Source organism: Orbicella franksi, chromosome 5 (genome assembly GCF_964199315.1).
Source record: "Orbicella franksi chromosome 5, jaOrbFran1.1, whole genome shotgun sequence".
NCBI lineage: Eukaryota > Metazoa > Cnidaria > Anthozoa > Scleractinia > Merulinidae > Orbicella > Orbicella franksi.
This window is the reverse complement of record NC_138149.1, coordinates 9,368,889-9,392,400: the sequence shown is the minus strand read 5'-3', so window position 1 is coordinate 9,392,400 and position 23,512 is coordinate 9,368,889. Positions and strand designations below refer to the sequence as shown.

At 39.9% G+C, this 23,512-nt stretch overlaps 3 protein-coding genes across 9 annotated transcripts in view; 2 read left to right on the top strand and 1 right to left on the bottom strand.

Annotated features, from left to right (window-relative positions):
* Positions 1-47, top strand: part of LOC145487247 (carbohydrate sulfotransferase 6-like) — a 7,976-nt gene extending 7,929 nt beyond the window's left edge. For both annotated transcript variants that reach the window (XM_081465975.1, XM_081465974.1), the window contains one exon: positions 1-47. This exon is cut by the window's left edge and continues 1,748 nt beyond it. The gene's annotated coding sequence lies outside the window, so the exon portion shown is untranslated.
* Positions 48-2,294: 2,247 nt separating this feature from the next.
* Positions 2,295-5,225, bottom strand: LOC145487334 (neuropeptide FF receptor 1-like). The gene has a single exon (XM_081466097.1). The coding sequence runs from the start codon at positions 4,790-4,792 to the stop codon at positions 3,674-3,676; it is 1,119 nt and encodes a 372-aa protein (XP_081322223.1). The 5' UTR covers positions 4,793-5,225; the 3' UTR covers positions 2,295-3,673.
* A 1,295-nt stretch (positions 5,226-6,520) lies between these two features.
* LOC145487253 (RNA-binding motif, single-stranded-interacting protein 2-like) overlaps positions 6,521-23,512 on the top strand; it is a 54,531-nt gene continuing 37,539 nt past the window's right edge. For 3 of the 6 annotated variants that reach the window (XM_081465993.1, XM_081465982.1, XM_081465992.1), the window contains exons 1-3: positions 6,521-6,662; positions 9,718-10,165; positions 14,901-23,512. The gene's annotated coding sequence lies outside the window, so the exon portion shown is untranslated. The remainder of the gene's footprint in view (positions 6,663-9,717; positions 10,166-14,900) is intronic. The other 3 variants (XM_081465984.1, XM_081465983.1, XM_081465987.1) reach the window with 3 other exon arrangements.

Here is a 23,512-nt window from a genome sequence, read left to right as displayed (position 1 = left end):
TTACGTTACGGACCTCAAAGGTAATATTTTTGTACGTGCTCTAAATCCCGGGGAGGTGGGGAGGTGGGGGGGGGGGAGGGGTGGGGTACTTCCTAATGATAGGCTAATGGAGATGTTCCGCTGAATGGGGTCGCATTTTCACGACTGGGTTGACTATAATGGGGTTGAATTTTCAATAGAGTTACTAGAATAGGGTCGCATATTTTCGAGGTTCCGAAGGTAAGATGATTCTGACAAGTAGGGACTAAAAATTGGGAAGATTTGCGGTAAAAAATTTGTAACCATTCTACATTCAGCTAAACAAATGCGTCACTTAACATGATTTTAGAATGACCTAGTTAAAAGGCTTTAAAAGGCAGATTTATAAACAAAAAGTGTCTAAGTTGAGATCGCTAAAATTACATTTGCCACAAAATAGACTATGATGGGGTAGGGGTTCTGGGACGTTACCGGCACATACCCATCAATTAACCCAAGTACCTGACCAGGCTACAAAGCTTTACGTTTCATTACCATAGTTTTAAATTAAAGCTATAAGAGTTACAGAAACCAGGTATTCAGAGTAAGTTTTTTTTTTGACCGTATTAAAAGTTCTGTACATCATCCTGATCGTATGATTTTTACATTTGCTACTAACATTTCCTGGTATAAAAATATGACTTGATCACAAAAGAGGCGAAAGTAAACTACGACGTTTCGAAGTCATCTTGACTCCATTAGCAACTACTAGAGAAAAGAAAATAGCGATCGAGATGTTATTTTATAGTGTAAAAGGTGTAAGAATATATTTAAGTGTTGCACGGTCTAATAAGAGTTCTTAGGTGTCAACGGTTAAACGTGCAGAATAAACTCGGATGACTTTCGCATGAATTCAGTCCACCTGTGTAATTAGTTTTAGTTTTCTTTCATAAACGAAAAGCATTTCGTGAATGAAACAGGCCAGTTTTCCTTGGCCCATACACGGAAACGTACCTTTCAGGCTACTTGATAATGCAGTCAAGATGACTTCAAAGGCGTCGCAGTTTACCAAACACTTAATGACTGGCCCCGAGGTCGGGTATGTGCCGGTGAGGTCGAAGGGAAACAAACCTCACTGTTTCCCACGGGGCCAGTCATTAAGTGTTTTGTTTTACCTCTCCACTCAAAAGTAGGGAAAAAAAAAAAACTGCGAAGAAATGGTTTGCTTTACGCAGGCTGGCTCACAAATTTGCCTTAGTTTCAAGGAGCACGACCTGATCACATGCGACTCGAAAGTTCATGTTGTTGTTTCCCTAGGGATTTCGTGAGTTTTGACCAACTATACGTGACACGTTTTCCTCCAGTCGGAAAAAGGATTTGAGTTGGGAGGTATAACAATTTCGCTTCTTTTTGCAATTAAATGCAGTTCGAAATGTCTTCTTATAAAAATATTAGGCCTGATTGACCCCACCGTTATAACATTATAAGCACCAGTACTTTATGCATATTTATCTGCAGTAGCGCCGGAGAAGATCTGGTCACGATAACTTAATTAAAGATATATAGCGGATGAGGAGGATCATTAACTAACGAAAGTTCAATTCACAATAGGGAAATAAGAACAAGCAAAAAAAAAAAAAAAAACAAGAAAGGAAAGGTCCGTTTCCTAGTGTTTGTGCTCATCTCAAGTTGGTTCACACTGGTGAAGTAAGCACAAACCTTAGCCTGCGAACACAGACGTATTTCCAGCTGTCGCTTGTCTCCGCCGAAAAATAACGTCTGTGAACCCGAGCCAGGAAACGATTTCTGTGACGTAATGACTTTTGTTTTCTCTTCGGCCAATCAGATTCCGTGATAGAATGAAACTCGAGTGCTCCTCGCAGCGAATACCCCGCGCAGTAGTTCTGGGGCTAATTGAGCTAAGCTGAGATTGGCTTAGAATTCCTACGTCACAGAAATCGTTTCCTGGCGCAGGTTCGCAGACGTTAGTTTTTTTCGGCGGAGACAAGCGACAGCCGGAATACGTCGTCATAAGTGTGCTATGCTTAAAAGTGTTTTGTATGATTGGTTCGGATTACATTTAAGAAAATTAGAAGATTTTCTCTGTGTTTTATCGAGTTATGGATGTGTGAGCGGAAGTTGAAGAGAGCAAGAAATACCGTGGGAACGCGAGCCGCAGGCAAGTGTGGTCCACAGCTTTTTTAGGGTTCCCGCAAACTTTCATGAAGGTTAAGATTGAAATTCATTGAAAAGGTTTTGAATATTTTAGGAAACAATGCGAGAAAGAGACCAGAAAAGAACTAGTTTATTACATACACTTTTCACTATGTCTTCCTTTTTGCTTGCACTCTGCATCATTACGTCAAAAGTTCGTGCTCTATAGTTCTGTTTCTATCGAGGTTTAGTACAATTCTACTGGTAAAATAATGCAAACGTTACAATCTGATTGGCTAAACCATCGCACACTTTTATAGCCATTAGTGTGCAGTGGCTTGATAAGGTCACCAACATGGCATCGCTTTGAAGTTTCTCGATCGGTTCTCCGAAGTTTTGAAAGAACATTCAGAAACAGAAGGATGACTGAAACGTGAGGGTTACTGATGACAAGAGCAATAAATGCAAATTTCAGTTGGAAGTCTACTCAGTAAACTATTAGATTATTCGCTCACCTCGATCACAGAAATCGCGAGCGAATAAAGAGGTTTTCCAATTGAGTTTCGAAAAAGCAAAGCCAAACGGATTACTTACCAATTAGACAACTCAGCCAATCTCAAACCATGGTGCAACCAAAACCGAATTACTTGCCTGACTACTTTAGACACTTGAATAGAAGTACATGTAGGGCTTTAAGCTCGCGCTTCCTTTATGTCGTTACAGACTGTTTTCTTAAAAGTGCTGCCTGGTGCGTTGTGTAAGCAACTTGAAAAAACCTCTGTAAACCTTACAAATAATCATGTTTATCTTATTTCAGTAGTAATCTTAATTCTTCTTACAATATCATTGCATCGCAAAACAGACTTGTGAGGAGAATACTGAAAATTATCAACCAGCAATGCAATGTCCTGGTGCATCTCCAAACTGTCATAAAAAAATGGATCACAGAAACTAGTGCAAACATCAAAACTGCTCTGAAGTTTTTTTTTTTTTTCTTTTAACGTAAAAGGTTCATAAAAAGTCAAGTTTGAAGAATTGAAGAGGATTAAGGTAACGTAATCATGGCTTAAATCTTGAAAAGTTTAGCCCAAATTGTTCCAGTGCGTCGATGGTAATCCGTGTTAATCTTCTCCATCGTTAATCATCCTTGTTCCTTTATGGTTTATTATTATCTCTGTGGTGTTTTTCTATCTTAGTAAACAACTATTTTCAAGTCTCCTTCAATTTAAAGGTAATTTTGTACGTGGTCAAAATGGCTCAATAAAGACGACCACATCAGCATTGCCATTATTTTTTTATCGTGTTTAAATGAATGCTTTACCTTACCTTACCTAAAATACCGTGACTGAGCTCCTTTGAACATTTTCTTTCTGTGCAATATTAATTACGTATTTTCCCCTCAGTCAAACTAGTATAACTGTTAATAACATCATCTGGGTGTTTAGACTAGGGCATAAACTTTTATGAGCTTGTTCACAGATTTTCAATCCCCGGATTAGCTTTGTTATTTGAATTAGCTGGTGTCAAATCATTTCATTTTCAATCAGTTGTTCTCTCCCTGTCAGAGATTTGTTTCAATCCAGCGTAGTTTTCGACGTCTTTGTGGAATTTCGGGCTCCAAACGTAACAGTGAGTTTTGACTCGACGATAGAAACCAAACCGAGCACCTCTTCTCGGCTAAATAGTCGGCCGAAGGACGCCCGTCGACATCGCTTTGTTTGCTCGAACCCGCGCCCGAGGGACTTAGCGAAGGCCTTCTGATCCTTTGGAATGTGATAAGCTCTTTGAATCCTCTTCGAAACCGCGGGTTTCTCGCGCCTAAGATGATAGGATTACACACACTGTACAGGAAGCCGCAGATGTACGCGGAGCGCAAAAAGTGGCGGGAAAGCCGGCTGGCGTCGGTCACAAGCGTCAAGATCCCGTAAATGAAAAATGGCGTCCAACAGGCGACGAACGCCACCAGAACAAACAAAAGGGTGATTATTATCTTCTTCTGCGCTAAAATGCCTCGATCGTCAATGATAGCTGTATCACGAATACGTTGACAATGCGACTGAACCGCCTTTATAATCCTCCAATATAAGATAATCATAGCCACGATGGGAAATGTGTAGACCACTGACACGAGAAACAAGGTATACGAGATGTCCAAAGCAGTGCGCGGAAATCGAGGCCCGCATATACAGGACGATGATTTATACACAATCTCAGTCCATCCCAGAATGGGACCTATGGAGCACGCGAATGCTGAGACCCAAACCACTACGATGATCACTAAAATACGTCTTGGTGTTATTATCTTTCTCAAAGGTTTAACAATCGAGAAGTACTTGTGTATACTTACAGCGGTTAACGTGAAAATAGACGAGGCGAACCAGAAGGGGACGGTAAATCCGTTAAACTTGCACAGCGCTTCGTCAAAGACCCAGGCTTGTTTGATAAGAGCGACTATCATGAACGGTATGCAGAACACACAGACCCCTATCCCGGTCACCGCCAGCTGAGTAAGAAATATATTCGTCCTCGTGCGCATTTGGCGATGGAAAATGACAACGCCAACCACCAGCGCATTGCCGAGGAAGCCAAACACGAGCGTCAGAAACAGGATGGAGAGCTGCAAGAAGGCGATGCCGTCGATAGTCCCACTGTTTTCATAATTTGTGCTGGTGGAATTCATTTCGTCCACTTTTAAGTTCGTTTGAATTGTTTCCTGAATGAGTGATTCGCCGGCTATTATCACTCACTTGGAGCGCAGCAGGCAGGAGTTAACCTGACGTAAGAAGAGCAAGGAGATACTTACGACGCCTTTCTGAGGAGAGATCAACGGAGAAAAGTTTGACAACCCAGGAATGGCGAGGTACTCTCGAGCGGTTGAGTGTCAGTGAAGGAATGCGCGCAACCAGACCAACTTGGTGTTAGTTTGCTTTTGCTTATCTGTGAAATCGTATTGAAGTACTCCTACTTTTACAAAAAAAATTGAATCACTAAGTACTTTGGGCTAGCTAAATAACCTTTTATCTCTTTGTTTACTAGCCGCCTTCTATTGACATAAGAATAAAAGAAGACCATGGAAGGACAGCATTAGGCAAACAATTAGCTACCTACCGTCATAGTCGTTCAAGCGTGGCCTAAAGTACAAGAAAAAAACGTTCAAAGCGACATTTTGTGTTTACGTCAGTTCCTATAGGTGACTACAGGCTTATACATTACAAATAAGGAAGTTGAGAGGGCAGAATTGCTGGAGTCTATAATGTAAGTGCCCTGTGAAGGACGTTACATTTAAGAATGTAAGATAAACAATGTGGAGAAACAAAATGTAATCTTTAATGGTCGGCATAACGTTACTGCTTCATAAAACAGGTCACAGCTCTGTAGAAAGCAACTCAAATAGGACCGAACAGGTACGTCTTGAACATTTTACCGTTGTGTACCTCTTGGCTCTCCATATTCGGACTGGAGTTCCACCAAAACTTGTCATTTTCCATACTCGTTTTTAAGTGGCACATAAATAAAAGCCTTTTTACATTTTAGGGTATACAATACGTAATTAGCGCCTTCGAATCGTGGAGAAAAAGTGCCTTATAAATCTATTATTATTATAATTATTGTTAAATGACTGTGAAAATTACCTCATTGTGATTGGCTGTGAGCAGCCCAATTACTCGCTAATTTTCTGATTTGCACTGCAGTGTAAATTAACGCGCGTGTGTTCGTAGTTTTTCCGTCGTATATCTAATGTGTCGTTGTATGAAAGCTCGAGGCAACGTCCACACTGTGCTTGAGAAATTTGAAAACGCAGATTTATTTCTACGGTTAGGTCTACCGTCCACACTATATCCGTCACGAAAACAGAGTTTTCCAGAAAACGCTCTTCAAACCGGAGGAATTTAGAAACGCCGGTCTACCGTTTTCGTGTGGACGGAGAACATTTTCAAAACGGAGCTTTTCGAAAACGATGGTGTCACGAAAATCATATGATTTTCCTGACCGGGTTTTCCTCAAACACAAATCCAAAATGACCACAGCTGACTGTTGCATTTTGAAATTCCACAGGCGTAGTGTGGACGAAAAACGCTCTGTGCGTCTTCAGAGTGAAACGTCCGCTCTCAAATTCGTCCGGCGTAGTATGGATGTGGCCTAAGGATAAATATTTTTGCAATGAAACCAAGCTAAATAAAATACAGCCGTCTGAAGATGACACCCAGTCAAAAATAACTTTTTTTTTCTTCAGGCTAAAAAGGCAGCCTCAAACTCTGTTTGTTAACGTTTGCCAACTAAAAAACCACCAAATGGTATCACATGTTTATCAAATTATTCGTCTAAAAACGCCCGCGCGTGACAGCACGTGAGACGTGGTCACGCAAGTACCATTGAATAGGTGCTTTACGTAAGCGACATCCTTTGTGTCTGGTCTGAAAAATCCAGACAGAGCATATTATCGAATGCAAAATGTCTTGAAATGTCTTCCTTCATGAGCACGGAATGGCTTTCGTTGGATTACCACAGTTTAAAGGTTGGATATGCTGAATTTTCGTTCTTTTGGCTGGGTAAGTTTCAGTTTCAAATGTGCTCTCACTGTTTCAGATCAAGATACAAAGCGAAACGCTGACTCATTTGAAAAAGTTTACACCGCCGAAAACCCTAACGAATCGGACGGTGTTTTGAATTAAAACCGGTTACATTCTGTGCATTTCATGGCAAAAAACGGCATTCTTTGGCTTGGTAGTACTATTCTCTTTGGTTGTTGAGGTTTTAAAACTCTAGAGTAGCACGCGTGCCTTCGACAGTACAGTTATTGATGATATTGTACTTTCGACCATCATTGACAAAGAATCAGTTGGGTAAGATCGAATTCTGTTTTACACTGTTGTTTTAAATGTTTTGCGCTTTTGCTCTAGTTAAAATTGCTGTTGATTTCACGATGTTCACGGCAATATGATGATGAAACATCAAAATTGTCGGTTTCCGTATTACGCGGCAAGGCAGTTTTACTGATCTCACTGGGAAATTAAAATTTTTGGAATAAATATTTCACTTCAAGAGGCCTTGGCGTGGCGCGTTTGATTGTTTGACAATTTCTACGCTTACATTTGGCAAACACGTTGTGTTGTTTCTGACTTCGTTTTGATTTCTTATCTGTAAACGCCAGTATTTTATAAACACTTTTGACTCACTACAGTTGAATCATTTGCATCTCAGGTCATTCTTCCGCGAATAAAACTTCGGAATTCACGCCGAGTTAGCAAACAGGACAAACAGAAACCCTGATAACTGGTCGAGAATTTATAATTTTAAATTGTGTTATTGTCTAAGGACGTACCGCCTTGTCTTTTAAATAATCACTCAATTCATGGCGACCTGTTAAGCAATATTCTAAGCAATTGTAGTTATTGTGATGCAAAAATTCGCCATCACCGAGTCAATTGTATTTCAGTTGGAAATTTTCTCATTGTAAACCCTTGCATGCTCTTGCAGTGTGTTAATTGACTGTTTTCAAATATCAACATACAGTCTGTAAACACTGAAGGTACAGTAGTTCTGTGTGAGTTGGCATTTCTCTTTTTTTAACACTGCTAACTATTTTGAGGTGTAATTTAAATTTGCGCCGGAAAAATATATTACTTCCTCGTTTCGTCAAGATACTGAGTTATTTTGAGTTCTCGACTAGAATTATTTAAAAAATAACCTTCCATGATTGTGGTGTTCAGATCGTGAAATTGCCTCTTTGTTCTGTAAGAGCCATCGATCTGAAGGGATCTTTGCTGTATAAAAGCGTCATTAACACACTTTAATATAAAAACTTTCACTAATCAACATGGATAATGGTTAGAACAGCTTACAAGCGACGAATAACGTTTTTGACAAATTTGAAAAAGGGAGACGATGACATTTCAAGTTGAGCTCACCTTAGAATATCCTTTTTTTTTGGTTTCCTTGAATGATAAATTTCTTTCCAAATTCTATTGCGTCGTAGAGTTCAAGAACTTTTCACTCACGAGAGTAAATTTTATTGGAATTAATTCATGCACTCAGGAAAACTGAACTTTTGACAGCCATTTTTTCATAGGCTTTAACAAAGTGCATTTTCTTAATGTACCATTAAGGTAACATATATCATTTCAATGTCTGAAGGCAAACCTATGGCGGGCAATGGCAAACCCAGTTGAATATTGCAAGTCATAGTGGGATCAACGAGGAAATAGTGAATACATCCGCATATATCATGGCGGAAGAATATTACAGAGATCCCAAAACAAAGCAATGGTTGACTTGCTAACTGATCCCACTGTGCCTTGTAATATTATTAAGTGATATTCACATGCGGGAGTTTTCGCATGGAGTTAGATTTCAGCTCTTCTTTGCTGTGTATTTTAAAATAGTCAACTGTGAGTAGAGCTCAGCGTTTTCTTTTAACATCAAGACAATCACCAAAGCTGATTAAAAAAAAATATACATTACTAGTAACACGAGTAGTCAATGCAGGAGCAATAAATTTAAGGTTTTTATCGATGGAAAACCTAAAGAACACTTGTGAAAAACAAAACAGTGAAAAGAAAAATAGGTAGTGTCCTGTGACACTCCTCCCTCAAACATCTTCAAACTGTACGTCCTGTCTTGTACAGTCTACTGAACCTCTAGGAGGCGGGGGGGATGGGGGGGGGGGGGATTTCCCTTACATCTTAGTGGGGTTGTGCGGCGTTTTTCTTAAAGCCCTGTTTCAGACCCAAATCTGTGATTGCCCTGACCCTTACTGTTTTCCGGCCTAATGATCGATATACTCTATTTCAGACCAGATCCTACTTGTTTACCTTTCCGAGAGATGAATGGTAACGCCGACAAAAGTTGCTTCTCAAAATTATACCTAATTGCTCACCGCACAAACCATATGTGCGGTACCCCATTTTCTGTTCAAAATGGTCAAAATCTAAAATGATCCTGTGGCAGACCTAAGCGGCCGAGTTATCAAAGCCTTCGGGGCTGCACTTATCTCTTTAGCTTAAACTAGGGAAGTATGCTAACTCATGTATTGCCATTTGGTGTGCTGTGCGAGACGGTTTGTACTTCTTTTGTTTCCTGTATGGTGGAAGAAATCCCAGTTAGTGTGACCATTCAAATGAAAACTATCGATCGGTACTCAAAGCTGTTCCAGTAAAGTCTGTGGATGAGTAGTTCTTTCATGTGATACTGATTGCTTGATTACAAGTTTGAGCTCAGAAGTGAAGCTTTAAAATACACGAGGACATCAGATAAATAGTACACTACTAAATGGAACTGTAGAATGAACGTCTCTCAAAACAAGACTAAACGATTGAAAGTTATGTGGAAGGTCCGAACTCATTCTTTGAAGGGAAAAAGAACGTTAAATTCTCCAGCTTTAACAAGTTACTAATTGGTTAATTGTCATCTTAACTGCTCATTTTCAACTTGCATTTTGTTAAAAAAACCCCGCAGTATTTGCTTAAGGTTAAATGACCTTACAATTGTTCCCAGTATGGTTTGAAGCTCAGAACTACTATAATTGATGTAAAACTCCCTCCCTCTCTCCTTGAAAGCTTCGAGCAATATATTCAAGGGTTCTAAAAATCTTGTTTTCTTTTTTAGAGGAAGACCTTTCGCCATGAATTTCGCGAATTACTGCTTCATTCCTGCTTACTGTACTTCCACAGACCAGTCCTGTGATACCAGGGAGCCAGTTGTGGTAACCATGGGCTTTGACGCCTGGCGAAGAGAGCTTGACATGCGCGGAGAACACTGCTGTAATTTATACAACACTGTAGCAACTGACGTCTGGGTACGTGGTCCTTTGGGCAAGCTCTTTACATCACTCGGCCCAATCCTCAGAATATTCTCCCATTCCTTCGCAAACTAAGGTCACATCCTGACTTTGAATGGCCCCTCTTCACTGAAGCGTTGTATAGGCAGGTGGCAAATGTATAGGAGAAATCTTCAGCGATTGTCGTATGCGTGCACGTCGAAGAAGATGGGGTACGCTGACACAGTCAAGGTAGTTAGAGTGTGCGGCAAAAGGATTTTGTTACCACAAGCAACGGTGAGTTCCACATCAACTTACAAATTCTCCAGTAATAGTCTTTATTAAGAGAGGATGAAGAGTAAAGCCTGATTTTCACTACGACATAAAAAGCACAAGCACAGGCATAACGGTAGAGAGGATGCCCACAACCTCATACCCAGAGTCTTCGTTCCCCTTGACCAGCGGTCGGGAGACGAACGACACTGGAAAGATCTGACTTGAAGTCCAAAAATATTGGACTTCTGGTTGAATTGCACAAATTTGCCGATAAACACGTGGCTCAATCGAGATGCTAGTGTTTTTCTTCTGCTCATTTTTATTGTTTTTAAAACCAATCAAAATTGAGCCTGTAACGTGAACTCTCGACAGTCGCTCGATTCGTCAAGCTTGCGCAGTAAGGAACGAAGACTCGAGGAACGAGATTGGGGCGCCCACAACACAGCGCAAGCACGTACGCATGCGCAGAATAGATAAATGCCTTATTTTCGGTTCCATACCTCCTCGATACAGTAAAACAAGATGGCGGACGATATTTAAGCTTATTCTTATGCTTACTGCGCGTGCACAGTTCGCATAAGCACAAGCACAACATAAATGTTTGTTGAGCTTGTGTTTATCCTTCCTTGTGTTGTGGTCTTCCTCGCTACCATGTGCTTGTGCTTATGCTTGTGTTGTGGGCGTCTTCGCTACGGCTGTGCTTTTGCTTGTGCTCAGGTCGTGGTGAAAACCAGGCCTAAGAGAGTGAACCCCTCATCTGGGCCTTTTTCTCAAGATAATTCCATTTTTTTTTACATATGGTACTCAGTTCTTGCACGGGTAATGTGGCGTGCGCGTTAACGGGATGTTTTTGTGGAGGATTAAAACGCTGAGTGGCGATCCTGGCTTGAGTATTTGATCGAGTCTTAGCTCGAGGCCTGGCATGGATTTTAGTCTACCTCACCGACAAAGCCTGGTTCACAATAGCGACATAACAACACAACGACATAAAAAGGACGTTATCTCGACGTAAAAAGGACGTTATGTTTGTAGTGTGAACAAGTAGACATAATGACATATTAGCAACATAACAGCACGAACAGAACGACGTAAAGATAAAGGTTCACACTAGCGACATAACGACATAATCGCCTTATGTCGGTAATGTGAACATCGACATAACGACATAAGGCTAGGTGAAAAATGGAGCAGGCGACACTTGGCACAATTCTTGCTCAGTCGCCGCCATTTTGAAAATAGTGCTGCTGGCAGACTGGGTTCGACAATTCTTGCGCCGCTCTGATTGGTTCTTTGTTGTGTTTTTTATGTCGATGATGTTCACACTTGCTTTAACAGAAACATAACATCATAACGACATTAGGAAAAGATTGTTACTACTGCTTGTGTCGTTTTGTTCATGTCGTTATGTTGCTATTATGTCGTTATGTCAGGATGTTCACACTGCCAAAATTACTACAGAACGTCTTTCTTATGTCGTTTATGTCGCTACTGTAAATTAGGCCTAACGACATAAACATAACGACATAACAAGGACGTTATGTCGTCATGTTTGCAGTGTGAACATGCTGACATAAAAATACATAAGAGCAACATTACTGATCTCACTGAGAAATTAAGATCTTTGGTATAAATATTTCACTTCAAGAGGCCTTGGCGTGGCGCGTTTGATTGTTTGACAATTTCTACGCTTACATTTGGCAAACACGTTGTGTTGTTTCTGACTTCGTGTTGATTTCTTATCTGCAAACGTCAGTATTTTATAAACACTTTTGACTCACTACAGTTGAATCATTTGTATCTCAGGTCATTCTTCCGCGAATTAAACTTCGAAATTCACGCCGAGTTAGCAAACAGGACAAACAGAAACCCTAATAGCTGGCCGAGAATTTATAATTTAAGTTGTTTTATTGTCTGTGGACGTACCGCCTTGTCTTTTAAATAATCACTCAATTCATGGCGTCCTGTTGAGCAATATTCTAAGCAATTTTAGTTATTGTGATGCAAAAATTCGCCATCACCGAGTCAATTGTATTTCAGTTGGAAATTTTCTCATTGTAAACCCTTGCATGCTCTTGCAGTGTGTTAATTGACTGTTTTCAAATATCAACATACAGTCTGTAAACACTGAAGGTACAGTACACATTTTGCTGTTCATTTACAGAAAATAAACATTCATTTGTGTCCAAATTTCTTTCTTTATGGTCAATAAACTCTCATTAACACCAATATGACCTTCATTTGCGCGTAAGGAACGTTCAAGAATAACATTTACATATGCATTAACATTCAAAATCATCAAAAGAAAAACAATACCTTCATTTGACATTCATTGACTGTAAATGTATTTTCATTTTGGTCGAAAAAAAATTCGTTGTCGCGAAACGACAATCATTTACACTTTAGGACATTCAGTTTTCAACAAAAGACTTTCAATAACACAATTTGCATGAGAACTAACATTCAATTGCATTATTAGGCAACCATATCCATGAAGGTAACAATCTTTAGTGTGGTAAGACAAACATTACCGTGTTTTCACCAAACGTTAAGAGAAAACAATCGCTCATTCGCGCAGTTCTTTTGAACAGAGATATCTCGCCCAATTTTCCTCGAAATTTTGATTATAGAACAAGGGACCATATGTACTTTTTTTAAAACATATTGTCACAATCCTCCCCTTCCAGATATATGTAAATTCGGCCACTTATGAAACTTTTTGCGTACAACTCAGAGGGCGCACTACAGTATACGTGTGTCATAGTGACAGTTAGATTTCTCCAGAACTGCCACGAAGAAATACTGTAGAATCCCATTTGAACACCGCGAAAGGATAGTCAGGGCCTTTGAAGATGTCAAAAGAGACGAAGCAAGACGCCAGGGAATTGCTCTGTGAAATTATCGCACGCAGCTGTTGCAGCAAGCTCTACAACGAAATATGTATTGGTACCATTACGGCAGCTAAATGTGGACAGTGGTTTCGTTTCATGCAAACGTATTTGCCACGATGCCTCAATAGTGAGGCAATTGAAGGATAAATCGTTCAGCGAATTTGATATTCTATCTTTCAAAAAGAAATGTTATTGTGGCTGTAATGTTTGTCTCGCCGCATTAAAGATTGTTACCTTCATGGATATGGTTGCCTAATAATGCAATTGAATGTTAGTTCTCATGCAAATTGTGTTATTGAAAGTCTTTTGTTGAAAACTGAATGTCCTAAAGTGTAAATGATTGTCGTTTCGCGACAACGAATTTTTTTTCGACCAAAATGAAAATACATTTACAGTCAATGAATGTCAAATGAAGGTATTGTTTTTCTTTTGATGATTTTGAATGCTAATGCATATGTAACTGTTATTCTTGAACGTTCCTTACGCGCAAATGAAGGTCATATTGGTGTTAATGAGAGTTTATTGACCATAAAGAAAGAAATTTGGACACAAATGAATGTTTATTTTCTGTAAATGAACAGCAAAAGGTGTAGTTCTGTGTGAGTTGGCATTTCTCTTTTTAAACACTGATAACTATTTTGAGCAGTAATTAAAATCTGCACTGGAAAAAGATATTACTTCCTCGTTTCGTCAAGATACCGAGTTATTTTGAGTTCTCGATAGAATTATTAAAGGAATAACCTTCCATGATTGTGGTGTTCAGATCGTCAAAGTGCCTCTTTGCTCTGTAAGAGCCATCGATCTGAAGGGATCTATGCTGTATAAAAGCGTCATTAACACACTTTAATATAAAAACTTTCACTAATCAACATGGATAATGGTTAGAACACCTTACAAGCGACGAATGACGTTTCTGACAAATTTGAAAAAGGGAGACGATGACATTTTCAAGTTGAGCTCACCTTAGAATATCCTTTTTTTTGGTTTCCTTGAATGATAAATTTCTTTCCAAATTCTAATGCGTCGTAGAGTTTAAGAACTTTTCACTCACGAGAGTAAATTTTATTAGAATTAATTCATGCACTCAGGAAAACTGAACTTTTGACAGCCATTTTTTCATAGGCTTTAACAAAGTGCATTTTCTTAATGTACCATTAACTTAACATGTATCATTTCAATGTCTGAAGGCAAACCTATGGCGGGTAATGGCAAACCCAGTTGAATATTGCAAGTCATAGTGGGATCAACAAGGAAATAGTTAATACATCCGCATATATCACGGCGGAAGAATATTACAGAGATCCCAAAACAAAGCAAAGGTTGACTTGCTAACTGAGCCCACTGTGCCTTATAACATTATTAATTAATATTCACATGCGGGAGTTTTCGCATGGAGTTAGATTTCAGCTCTTCTTTGCTGTGTATTTTAAAATAGTCAACTGTGAGTAGAGCTCAGCGTTTCCTTTTAACATCAAGACAATCACCAAAGCTGATAAAAAAAAAATATACATAGAGGATATTACACGGTGGCGAGAAGATATGAATTTTGTGTTCTTGCCACGAGAACATAAAATTCATATCTTCGAGCCAACGTGTAATGTTCTTTTTATTATATGGAGAAACCAATTCAACAAAAGCAAAAGGCGGGAATCGTGCCGTCATTGAACGATACGACACTCACAAAGGTGACATAGGGAAAATACGCCACTCGGGTCCCGGATGAAGTGGCGTATGGAATCTACGAGTGGTTTAGTTCCCAGTAAAACACTCTTCTCCATATAATAAAACCCATTATGTAAAATTGGATACTGATATGATCAGACGAGTACCATTTTCAAGGGTTCTAAAAATCTTGTTTTCTTTTTCAGAGGAAGACCTTTCGCCATGAAGTTCGCGAATTACTGCTTCATTCCTGCGTACTGTACTTCTACAGACCAGTCCTGTGATAACAGGGAGCCAGTTCTGGTAACCATCGGCTTTGACGCCTGGCGAAGAGAGTTTGACATGCGCAGAGAACACTGCTGTAATTTATACAACAATGTAACAACTGACGTCTGGGTACGTGGTCCTTTGGGCGAGCTCTTTACATCACTCGGCCCAATCCTCAGGATATTCTGCTATTCCTTCGCAAACTAAGGTCACATCCTGACTTTGAATGGCCCCTCTTCACTGAAGCGTTGTATAGGCAGGTGGCAAATGTATAGGAGAAATCTTCAGCGATTGTCGTATACGTGCACGTCGAAGAAGGTGGGGTATGCTGACACAGTCAAGGTGGTCAGAGTGTGCGGCAAAAGGATTCTCTTACCACAAGCAACGGTGAGTTCCACATCAACTTACAAATTCTCCATTAATAGTCTTTACCAAGAGAGGATGAAGAGTAAAGCCTGGTTTTCACTACGACATAAAAAGCACAAGCACAGGCATAACGGTAGAGAGGATGCCCACAACCTCATACCCAGAGTCTTCGTTCCCCTTGACCAGCGGTCGGGAGACGAACGACACTGGAAAGATCTGACTTGAAGTCCAAAAATATTGGACTTCTGGTTGAATTGCACAAATTTGCCGATAAACACGTGGCTCAATCGAGATGCTAGTGTTTTTCTTCCGCTCATTTTTATTGTTTTTAAAACCAATCAAAATTGAGCCTGTAACGTGAACTCTCGAGAATCGCTCGTTTCGACAAGCTTGCGCAGTAAGGAACGAAGACTCGAGGAACGAGATTGGGGCGCCCACAACACAGCACAAGCACGTAGGCATGCGCAGAATAGAAAACTGCCTTATTTTCGGTTTTATACCTCCTCGATACAGTAAAACAAGATGGCGGACGATATTTAAGCTTATGATTATGCTTACTACGCGTGTGCATTTCACATAAGCACAAGCACAACATAAATGTTTGTTGAGCTTGTGTTTATCCTTCCTTGTGTTGTGGTCTTCCTCGCTACCATGTGCTTGTGCTCATGCTTGTATGTTGTGGGCGTCCTCAGAGCCGTTCTGCTTATGCTTATGCTTGTGCTCAGGTGGTGGTGAAAACCAGGCCTCAGAGAGTTCACCCCTCACATGGGCCTTTTTCTCAAGATAATCCCATTTTTTTTTTTACACATGGTACCCAGTTCTTTCACGGGTAATGTACCGTGCGCGTTACGTGGATGTTTTTCTGAGGATTAAAATGCTGAATGGCGAGCCGAAGTTGAGTACAGTAAAAACGCGCATAAAAGAACAAGTGGATTAAGAACACTCAGGCTGAAATTTGGTCAAAAAAGTACCATATACATAAGAACACATTCAGCCTGAAAGATGAAAATTGTTCTTATATATATAAAAAAAAAAAATTGCCTGCCAACTAGATTAGAATAACCTACTAGGGTACGGTAAGTCTAGTACTAAGTAGATCAATATATGTGTTATCCATTAATTAGTTAAAATGTTGTACTTGCACATTGATTTCATCTGTTGGTAGTCTATGCAGTATTTAAGAACACCTTAAGAACATTTTCAGGCTGATTTTGCAGAAAACACCCGATATATAAGAACAAAATCAGCCTTAAACCCCAAAACACGTGTTCTTTTATGCGGGTTTTTACTGTAGTAACATAACGACATGAACATAACGACACAACGAAAAATAACTGATCTTCTTCTAATGTCGATATGACGTTAATAGGTTTCTGCTAAACAAAGTGTGAACATCATCGACATAAAAATCGAACCAATTAAAGAACCAATCAGAGCGGCGCAAAAACTGTCGAACTCAGTCCACCACCAGCACTATTTTCAAAATGGCGGCGACTGAGCAAGACTTGCGACAAGTATCGCCTGCTCCATTTTTCACCTAGCCTTATGTCGTTATGTCGACGTTCACATTACCGACATAAGATGGTTATGTCGTTATGTCGCTAGTGTGAACCAGGCCTAGACTCGCATAAAAGAACACGTGTTTTGGGGTTTCAGGCTGATTTTGTTCCTATATATCAGGTGTTTTCTACAAAATCAACCTGAAAATGTTCTTGAGGTGTTCTTAAATACTACATAGACTATCAACAGATGAAATCAATGTGCAAGCACAACATTTTAATTAATTAATGGATAACACATATATTGATCTACTTAGTACTGTACTACTTAGTAATCTAATTGGCAGCCAATTTTTTTTTTTTTATATAAGAACAATTTTCATCTTTCAGGCTGAATGTGTTCTTATGTATATGGTATTTTTTTGACCAAATTTCAGCCTGAGTGTTCTTAATCCACTTGTTCTTTTATGCGGGTTTTTACTGTTATGTCGTTATGTCAGAATGTTCACACTGCCAAAATAACGACATAACGTCTTCCTTATGTCGTTATGTCGCTAGTGTAAACTAGGCCTAACAAAATAACGACATAAACATAACGACATAACAAGGACGTTATGTCGTTGTGTTTGCAGTGTGAACATGCTGACATAAAAATACATAAGAGCAACATAACGGCATGAGCATGTCGACGACACAGGGGAAAAAAACTGGTCTCTTCCTTGGCCTGGTTCATTATGTCATTATGTCTGTATGTCGTTTATGTCGTTATATGTCGCTAGTGTGAACGAGACCTACTCAATCTTTGACCGCAAACACGACGAAAGGTGTCTTTATTAGTCTTGAAGTGCCAATTGTTGATTATTTGAAAGGCTTTCCTAAATAAAGAAGAATGGCGTTTTCCTTTTTGGAAAATCGTCTTTCGTTTTAGAGATATTGACGTTTTTGTATTAGGCGAATGAGGAGAGTAATGACGCCATATAGTTTCCTTGAAACAATAAAACACTAAATCAAGAAGATCTCAAGCAATATTAGAGCGGTGGTCTTCAAACTTGGCACCAAAAATGCACATCACAAAAGAAGCAAAATGACACCCATTGTGCCGTTGCCACGACAACGGTTTTGCTGCTGGTCCTGTTTTAGTTAAGACTGGTAATCAAAGCTTACTTGCCGCGCGAGGACTCAATTGCGCGGCAAGTTGCAGCGTGTGGCAGTACATTACAATACAATTCCATGCAATGCAGTACCTTTATGAGTGCACCCCGACTGCGGTTTTCAGCGATAATTTATAACATTCTATGGATAAAACAAATACACTCTTATTTTTTATAAGAATATTGTTCTTCCGTCCGAGGCTGAATATTCGTAATTTCCTGGCGATTTTCGGCTGAAGATATTCTCGTGAATATTCTTAGATTATAGTGTATGACGTTTCTGTTTTTGAATGCATTTGGTGTCTGGAAGGTGGTAAAGTAATTTTGGAGCCAGACTGCAGGCAATAAGGCCTGATACGACGCACATAACTTCTTGCAGAAATGGTTATTAGCATCGAACAAACGGCTAGTGCTGTTTTCGTTGCTATTTGCTAGTTTTGCATTTAGAGGAAAGAAGAATCTTATACAGTTTAGTCAAAAACATATAGTTGCATTGCATTGTATTTACAAATTTTGAACACACAAAATAGTATTCTTTTGAAAATCTCAGCCTCGGGTTTATTCTTAACATATTCTTAAAATTTTGCAAATTTAGCCTCGATATCCTTATAAAATATATTCTTATGGAGGAAAAAAAAAGGGTGTATGATAATTACGGAAAAACAACAACAAAAAAGCCTTTTTCCTATCTTGCTCCAACACTAATCCATAATTTTTGCCTAGGTTGGCCGATTGAGTAGAATACTGTTTTGACGTGATATTCACTGATATCAGTTTTGACCGGATAATAGCATGAAAAGGACACTTACCAGGCCAGATTGCATGCACGTAGCCGGATAAATATCCTCCGTATCAGTTTTCGCTCGTGTCAATACAAAATCAGTAACTACAGGAGCCCAGCTCCTGACTGCTGTTACTGTTGCTACTCAAAGAAAAAAAAAGTACTACTTGTATGATAAGCTTTCTATTTGAGGTTTTGCTGGTAAAACCTCTGGTGATTGCAATCCCAGAATCACGAGAGGAATTTCGTCGCCCACATTTCTTTATACCCTCACCACACGTACGCTTGGTAGCCCGCCCTTATTGCGGGGCGGGGTCGGTTCTTGGCACTCCCTCTCGTTTAAACACTCTGCTTGCGGTTTGGATTAAACTATATGCAAATTACGTTTGTACTCTGGCGACATGCGATCGCAAGGGTGCCGCAAAGACACGAAAGATTCCCGACTAGCCAAACAATTTTTGGTACTCCAATTCCGACGATACCATGTGCAAGCGAAACGTCGTTGCTGCGCCCGAAAACCAACTCGTGTGGCGTCGTGACACAAAGAGCGATTTGATCAACTGTTGTCGCTCAGTTACGACGAATGCACGGAACGTAACGAAGTTGACGGAAATCACTCCCGGCATTGAAAAAGGGCAAGAGTGATCAGATAACAAATCCACAGCGGAAACCGCGGAAAAATGTCTCGTATAAACCGAGGTGGATTTCGACGACGTGTGATATAATTAACGATCTGATGTCTGAAATACACACTGCAAGGAAACATGAAAGGAATGTAGGAATTTTTCGTCTCAGGTGGCCGCGAAAGAGGCTTAATAGAATCAAGTGCAAAACTGTCGAAACTCTTCTGAAAAATCAACCATGGACAGCATATATTACATGCATATCTTAAAGAACAAAGTTCCTTCCGCGGATCAATGTAATTTTCTAAGTCTTGGTTGCAAACCACCAATAGGGAGCTTAAGGCGGGGTTCTACATGAAGGCCGTATTTTGGCTGGGTATTATGGTTTTAATGCAAATATCTCGTTCACGTTTCAAGCAATCGAGAATCTCTCTGCTCATCCCACATATCTATGTTTTGGGCTGTTTTGTAAATTTTTGGTGATTTTTAGGTATATTTGGAGATAAATAGTTTTTCTCAAAGGATTAGTAAAATTTATAGAAATAGGAATTTTGAAGATTTGGTGTTGTTTTAAAATTAGAATTTGAAGTTAAAATTTGGTAGACGTACACCAAACAGTTGTCCACCAACCTGGGGTGCCCTTTCGGGGGCGTTCAACTGTCTGTTGGTGTTCCATAACCTTTTTTTTCCTTTTAATCCCTCTTTAAACTTCCTAAAATTTCACTTGAATTCAGGTAGACCCCCGCCTTAAGCAATGACAACGGCGAAGGCAGGGACCACGGCCAGTAAAAATGGATTTATATTTTACCTTATAATTTTACTTTATAATTTCGTAACTACATCAGCGTATCTGCATCTGTTCAGTACGCCTTTTGGTCTACAAACCAATTAAATATGTAATGGCAGCGATCAATTGCAATAAGAAATACGAAAACATTGCTGTCGTGGCCTACGCTCTCCGAACAAAGTAACGTTCATAGAACTTGGTCATTTCACGCTGCTGTTTTGCAGAGTGCGGCTACGAAATGTACAAAGAATTAAAACGCACGAGCACAGTCATTGTTTTGCTCATTAAAACTTTTGTTTGGTGACGTTTTCGTTTTCGTTGCCGTTACCGTCTTGGTTTGCATAAGCTACCTCCCGTATGATTATCGGGAAAGGGGCGAAGTTCATTTAGGTGAAGGAAGCTGGCAAAAGCAAAATGTCTTAGTCAATGTGATATCAATAGATTGCAGTTTTGCGGTCAGTTTAGAGATCAATTTTTAGTATGCGAAAATAGCTCGATCATACGCGTGGTTTTTCTTTTCAACTTGGCATTGGTAATATTTCAGTAAGACATACGCATCCATAACGACCTCACAACCAATCAAAATCGCACATGGTACTCATCTTCTTTTGCTCCTGAGCGTCAGCGTCCACGATCAACACAACCAGCCCTGTTTGGTCATTGTCTTTATTCTCATAAGCTGTCTGCCTGGCAATGTAGTGGTGTTGCTGGGAGAAATTAGATGTCTATAATTATTTCTTAATGTTCCTGCGTGAGGCGTTTAGGAGAGGCTGATTCCTTTCCAGTCTTCTCTCGTAAAAAAGTTGGTAGACGCAAGGAACGACGGGAAGTAGGGAAGATGGCTTTCTTTCCATCATCCCACGCGTCTTTAAAATATTTCCTTACAAGAGAAGACAGGGGATAAATTAGTAGGGAGGGGCTGGTGGGGGCGTATTCATCGGAATTTTCTTGTTGAGGTGTCCCCGTTGGTTCGTGAATTTTTTTTCCCTCTTCTAAATTTTTGAGACCGAAATCTAAGCCGGAATTTTAACAGCCTATTTAATTTTTTAAACGTAACCTTGTAAAATCTTTGTCCTGTTGCAACCTAAAGCGGTTTTAGTTCTGCTTACTGACGATGAAACCCTCTATATGATCTATTAATGATGTTTCATAGTAATTGGTATCTTTTGACATCGAGCTAAGCACTCAGTTTCATTGGAAAAAGTACCAGATTCAGGAGTCCACTGATGGAATCCTACTAAACTGTAGAACCCTTAAGTTCGTAACTTTTTGAATGGAATTGACGTTTTCCCTTCCTTGAGCGCGCGGTAAGCCATGGCTGATAGTCTTTAACGTCTCCTGATAGAACTTCAGCATACCTTTTACGAGAAGAAAACAGCTGATCAGCAAAAGTGAATTTCCTCATGATCCGCAAATTTTCTTAACCATATTTTAGGTCCTTGAGAAATGTTCTTGAGAAATGTCCATCGAACTGTTGTGCCTTTTGGGCATTATCCGCGCAGTTTACTCGTTTACAGTTTGACTTGTCAAATGAACAAAAGAATTGAGCGACAAAGCTCTCCCCTCCCTCCCTTCGCCGGGCTCCCCCTCCACTCCCTTCCTTCTACTCTGTTCCTTAGACGTACCCCCTTCCCCCGCCACTCCCTTGAACTACATATATTTTTATGGTTTCCTGGAGACTGATCCACAACACGAAGCAAATTTAGCGAGATCGCTCAGCTTCACTGACGATCCGATCTAAAAAGTCTGCAAGCGGGAAGACGATGCGCTACGAACTGAACCCAGATAAAACCCATCGTGAACGAACGTGGAACAGTGGGGAGTGTGACTGGTACACGTGTTGCCACGAATGGGGCAATCATTAACTCTGGAAATAAAGCCCAAAGTATTTAAAGAAGCTTATTCGCAGTTGTTTACCTTTCACTAATTATTCAAGCAAGTTATTTTTGAACTGTCGGTGCCGCTCTAAAAACCTTTGAAGTAGACACGCTTCACTGCACTTGGACAGAGGCCATCTTGTCCCTCAGACAGACAGCCACATGAGTGCTGAATCCTTAGCTCCAAAAGGCAGACAATTGTGTCCGGAGCGTTTCCACGGTTTATATATCGCTGCAAATTTTAGTTTCTCTTTGGGATTCTGCACTGCAGTTCCCCTAACAGCATTGTTACAGCTACCATCAGGATGGAGGCTTGGAATAGCTTGCATTCCACCTTAAAGAGTCTGGTTACACATTAATTGTATTGCGGCATTCCGTGCATATTTTTTCGTTGTTGTTTGTTCCACGCAAAGGTCAATAAAATGAAGTTCAACTCAACTTCAACATTCATTCATGACCTCCAAATTGTTTCCTTTGCCGCAAAATTCGATTCTAATCATGTTCGCTCACTTAATGCCGTTTAATCTGAAAAAATTATTCCCGCCTCCGCAAAAAAATATTAATCACGTATTGCAGGGGCTTAACCCACGTATCGTAATTTTTTAACATCTAAATTTTACAAATAGCTACAGGAAGAAAAAACAGCACTGATTACCGTTCTGTTTTTTCCTTTCATTTTTCAAAGCAGCCCTGGACAAATTTCCAGTAGTCAGCTCTATTTTTGAGTACTCTGCTCAAACAATTCCGCATTTTACCCTCACTGTAATTTTTTATCGTTGAAGTCACAAGATTTTTTAACGCAAGAATTTTTCCGGTCTGGACACGTCACAACCCCCTTACCTAAAATAATGATCCAAATTTAGTTTTCTATGAATCACGTTTAATATTTTTATTTAAAAGAAATCATGTTTGTATTTCATTTAATAGCTCATTAGTGGTCGTTAGTCTAAGAGGGGCTATTGGTGCAATTGCACCTAGCTGCAAAATGAGAGTAGACCTGTTTGCAATTATATTTTGTATTTACCGATTATTTATACTTCGTTTTCGCTTACGGAACAGTGATCACGAGCTAATACCCGTATCGGTTTGTATTAGAAAGATCAAACGTAAACGATTGCAAGTAAAAAAGGAGTACCTCAGTTTTCTCCTGGAAAAACCTGATTTACGGCCGGTTAGAAGGCCTTACATTCATTCAAATAATGATATTGATATTTAAGCGGGCTTATTTATGTCCATTTCAATGAAATCGATCACAGCAACATGTTTTCCACTCTAAAGAGCACGTGTTTCTGGTGGCTCTCTGCGCATGCCTGACTGATTTCTGGTTGCTCTACCGTCGATCAGAGTGTGTAGCGAGGAACGTGAACGCGCGTTTGCCAAGCACCTCAACTTGTACTCTTAGCGCTGAGCCGGGGAACCGCTACCAGCTTTTGCCGTGATTCTACTCAAGGTAGAGAGCTCGCACAG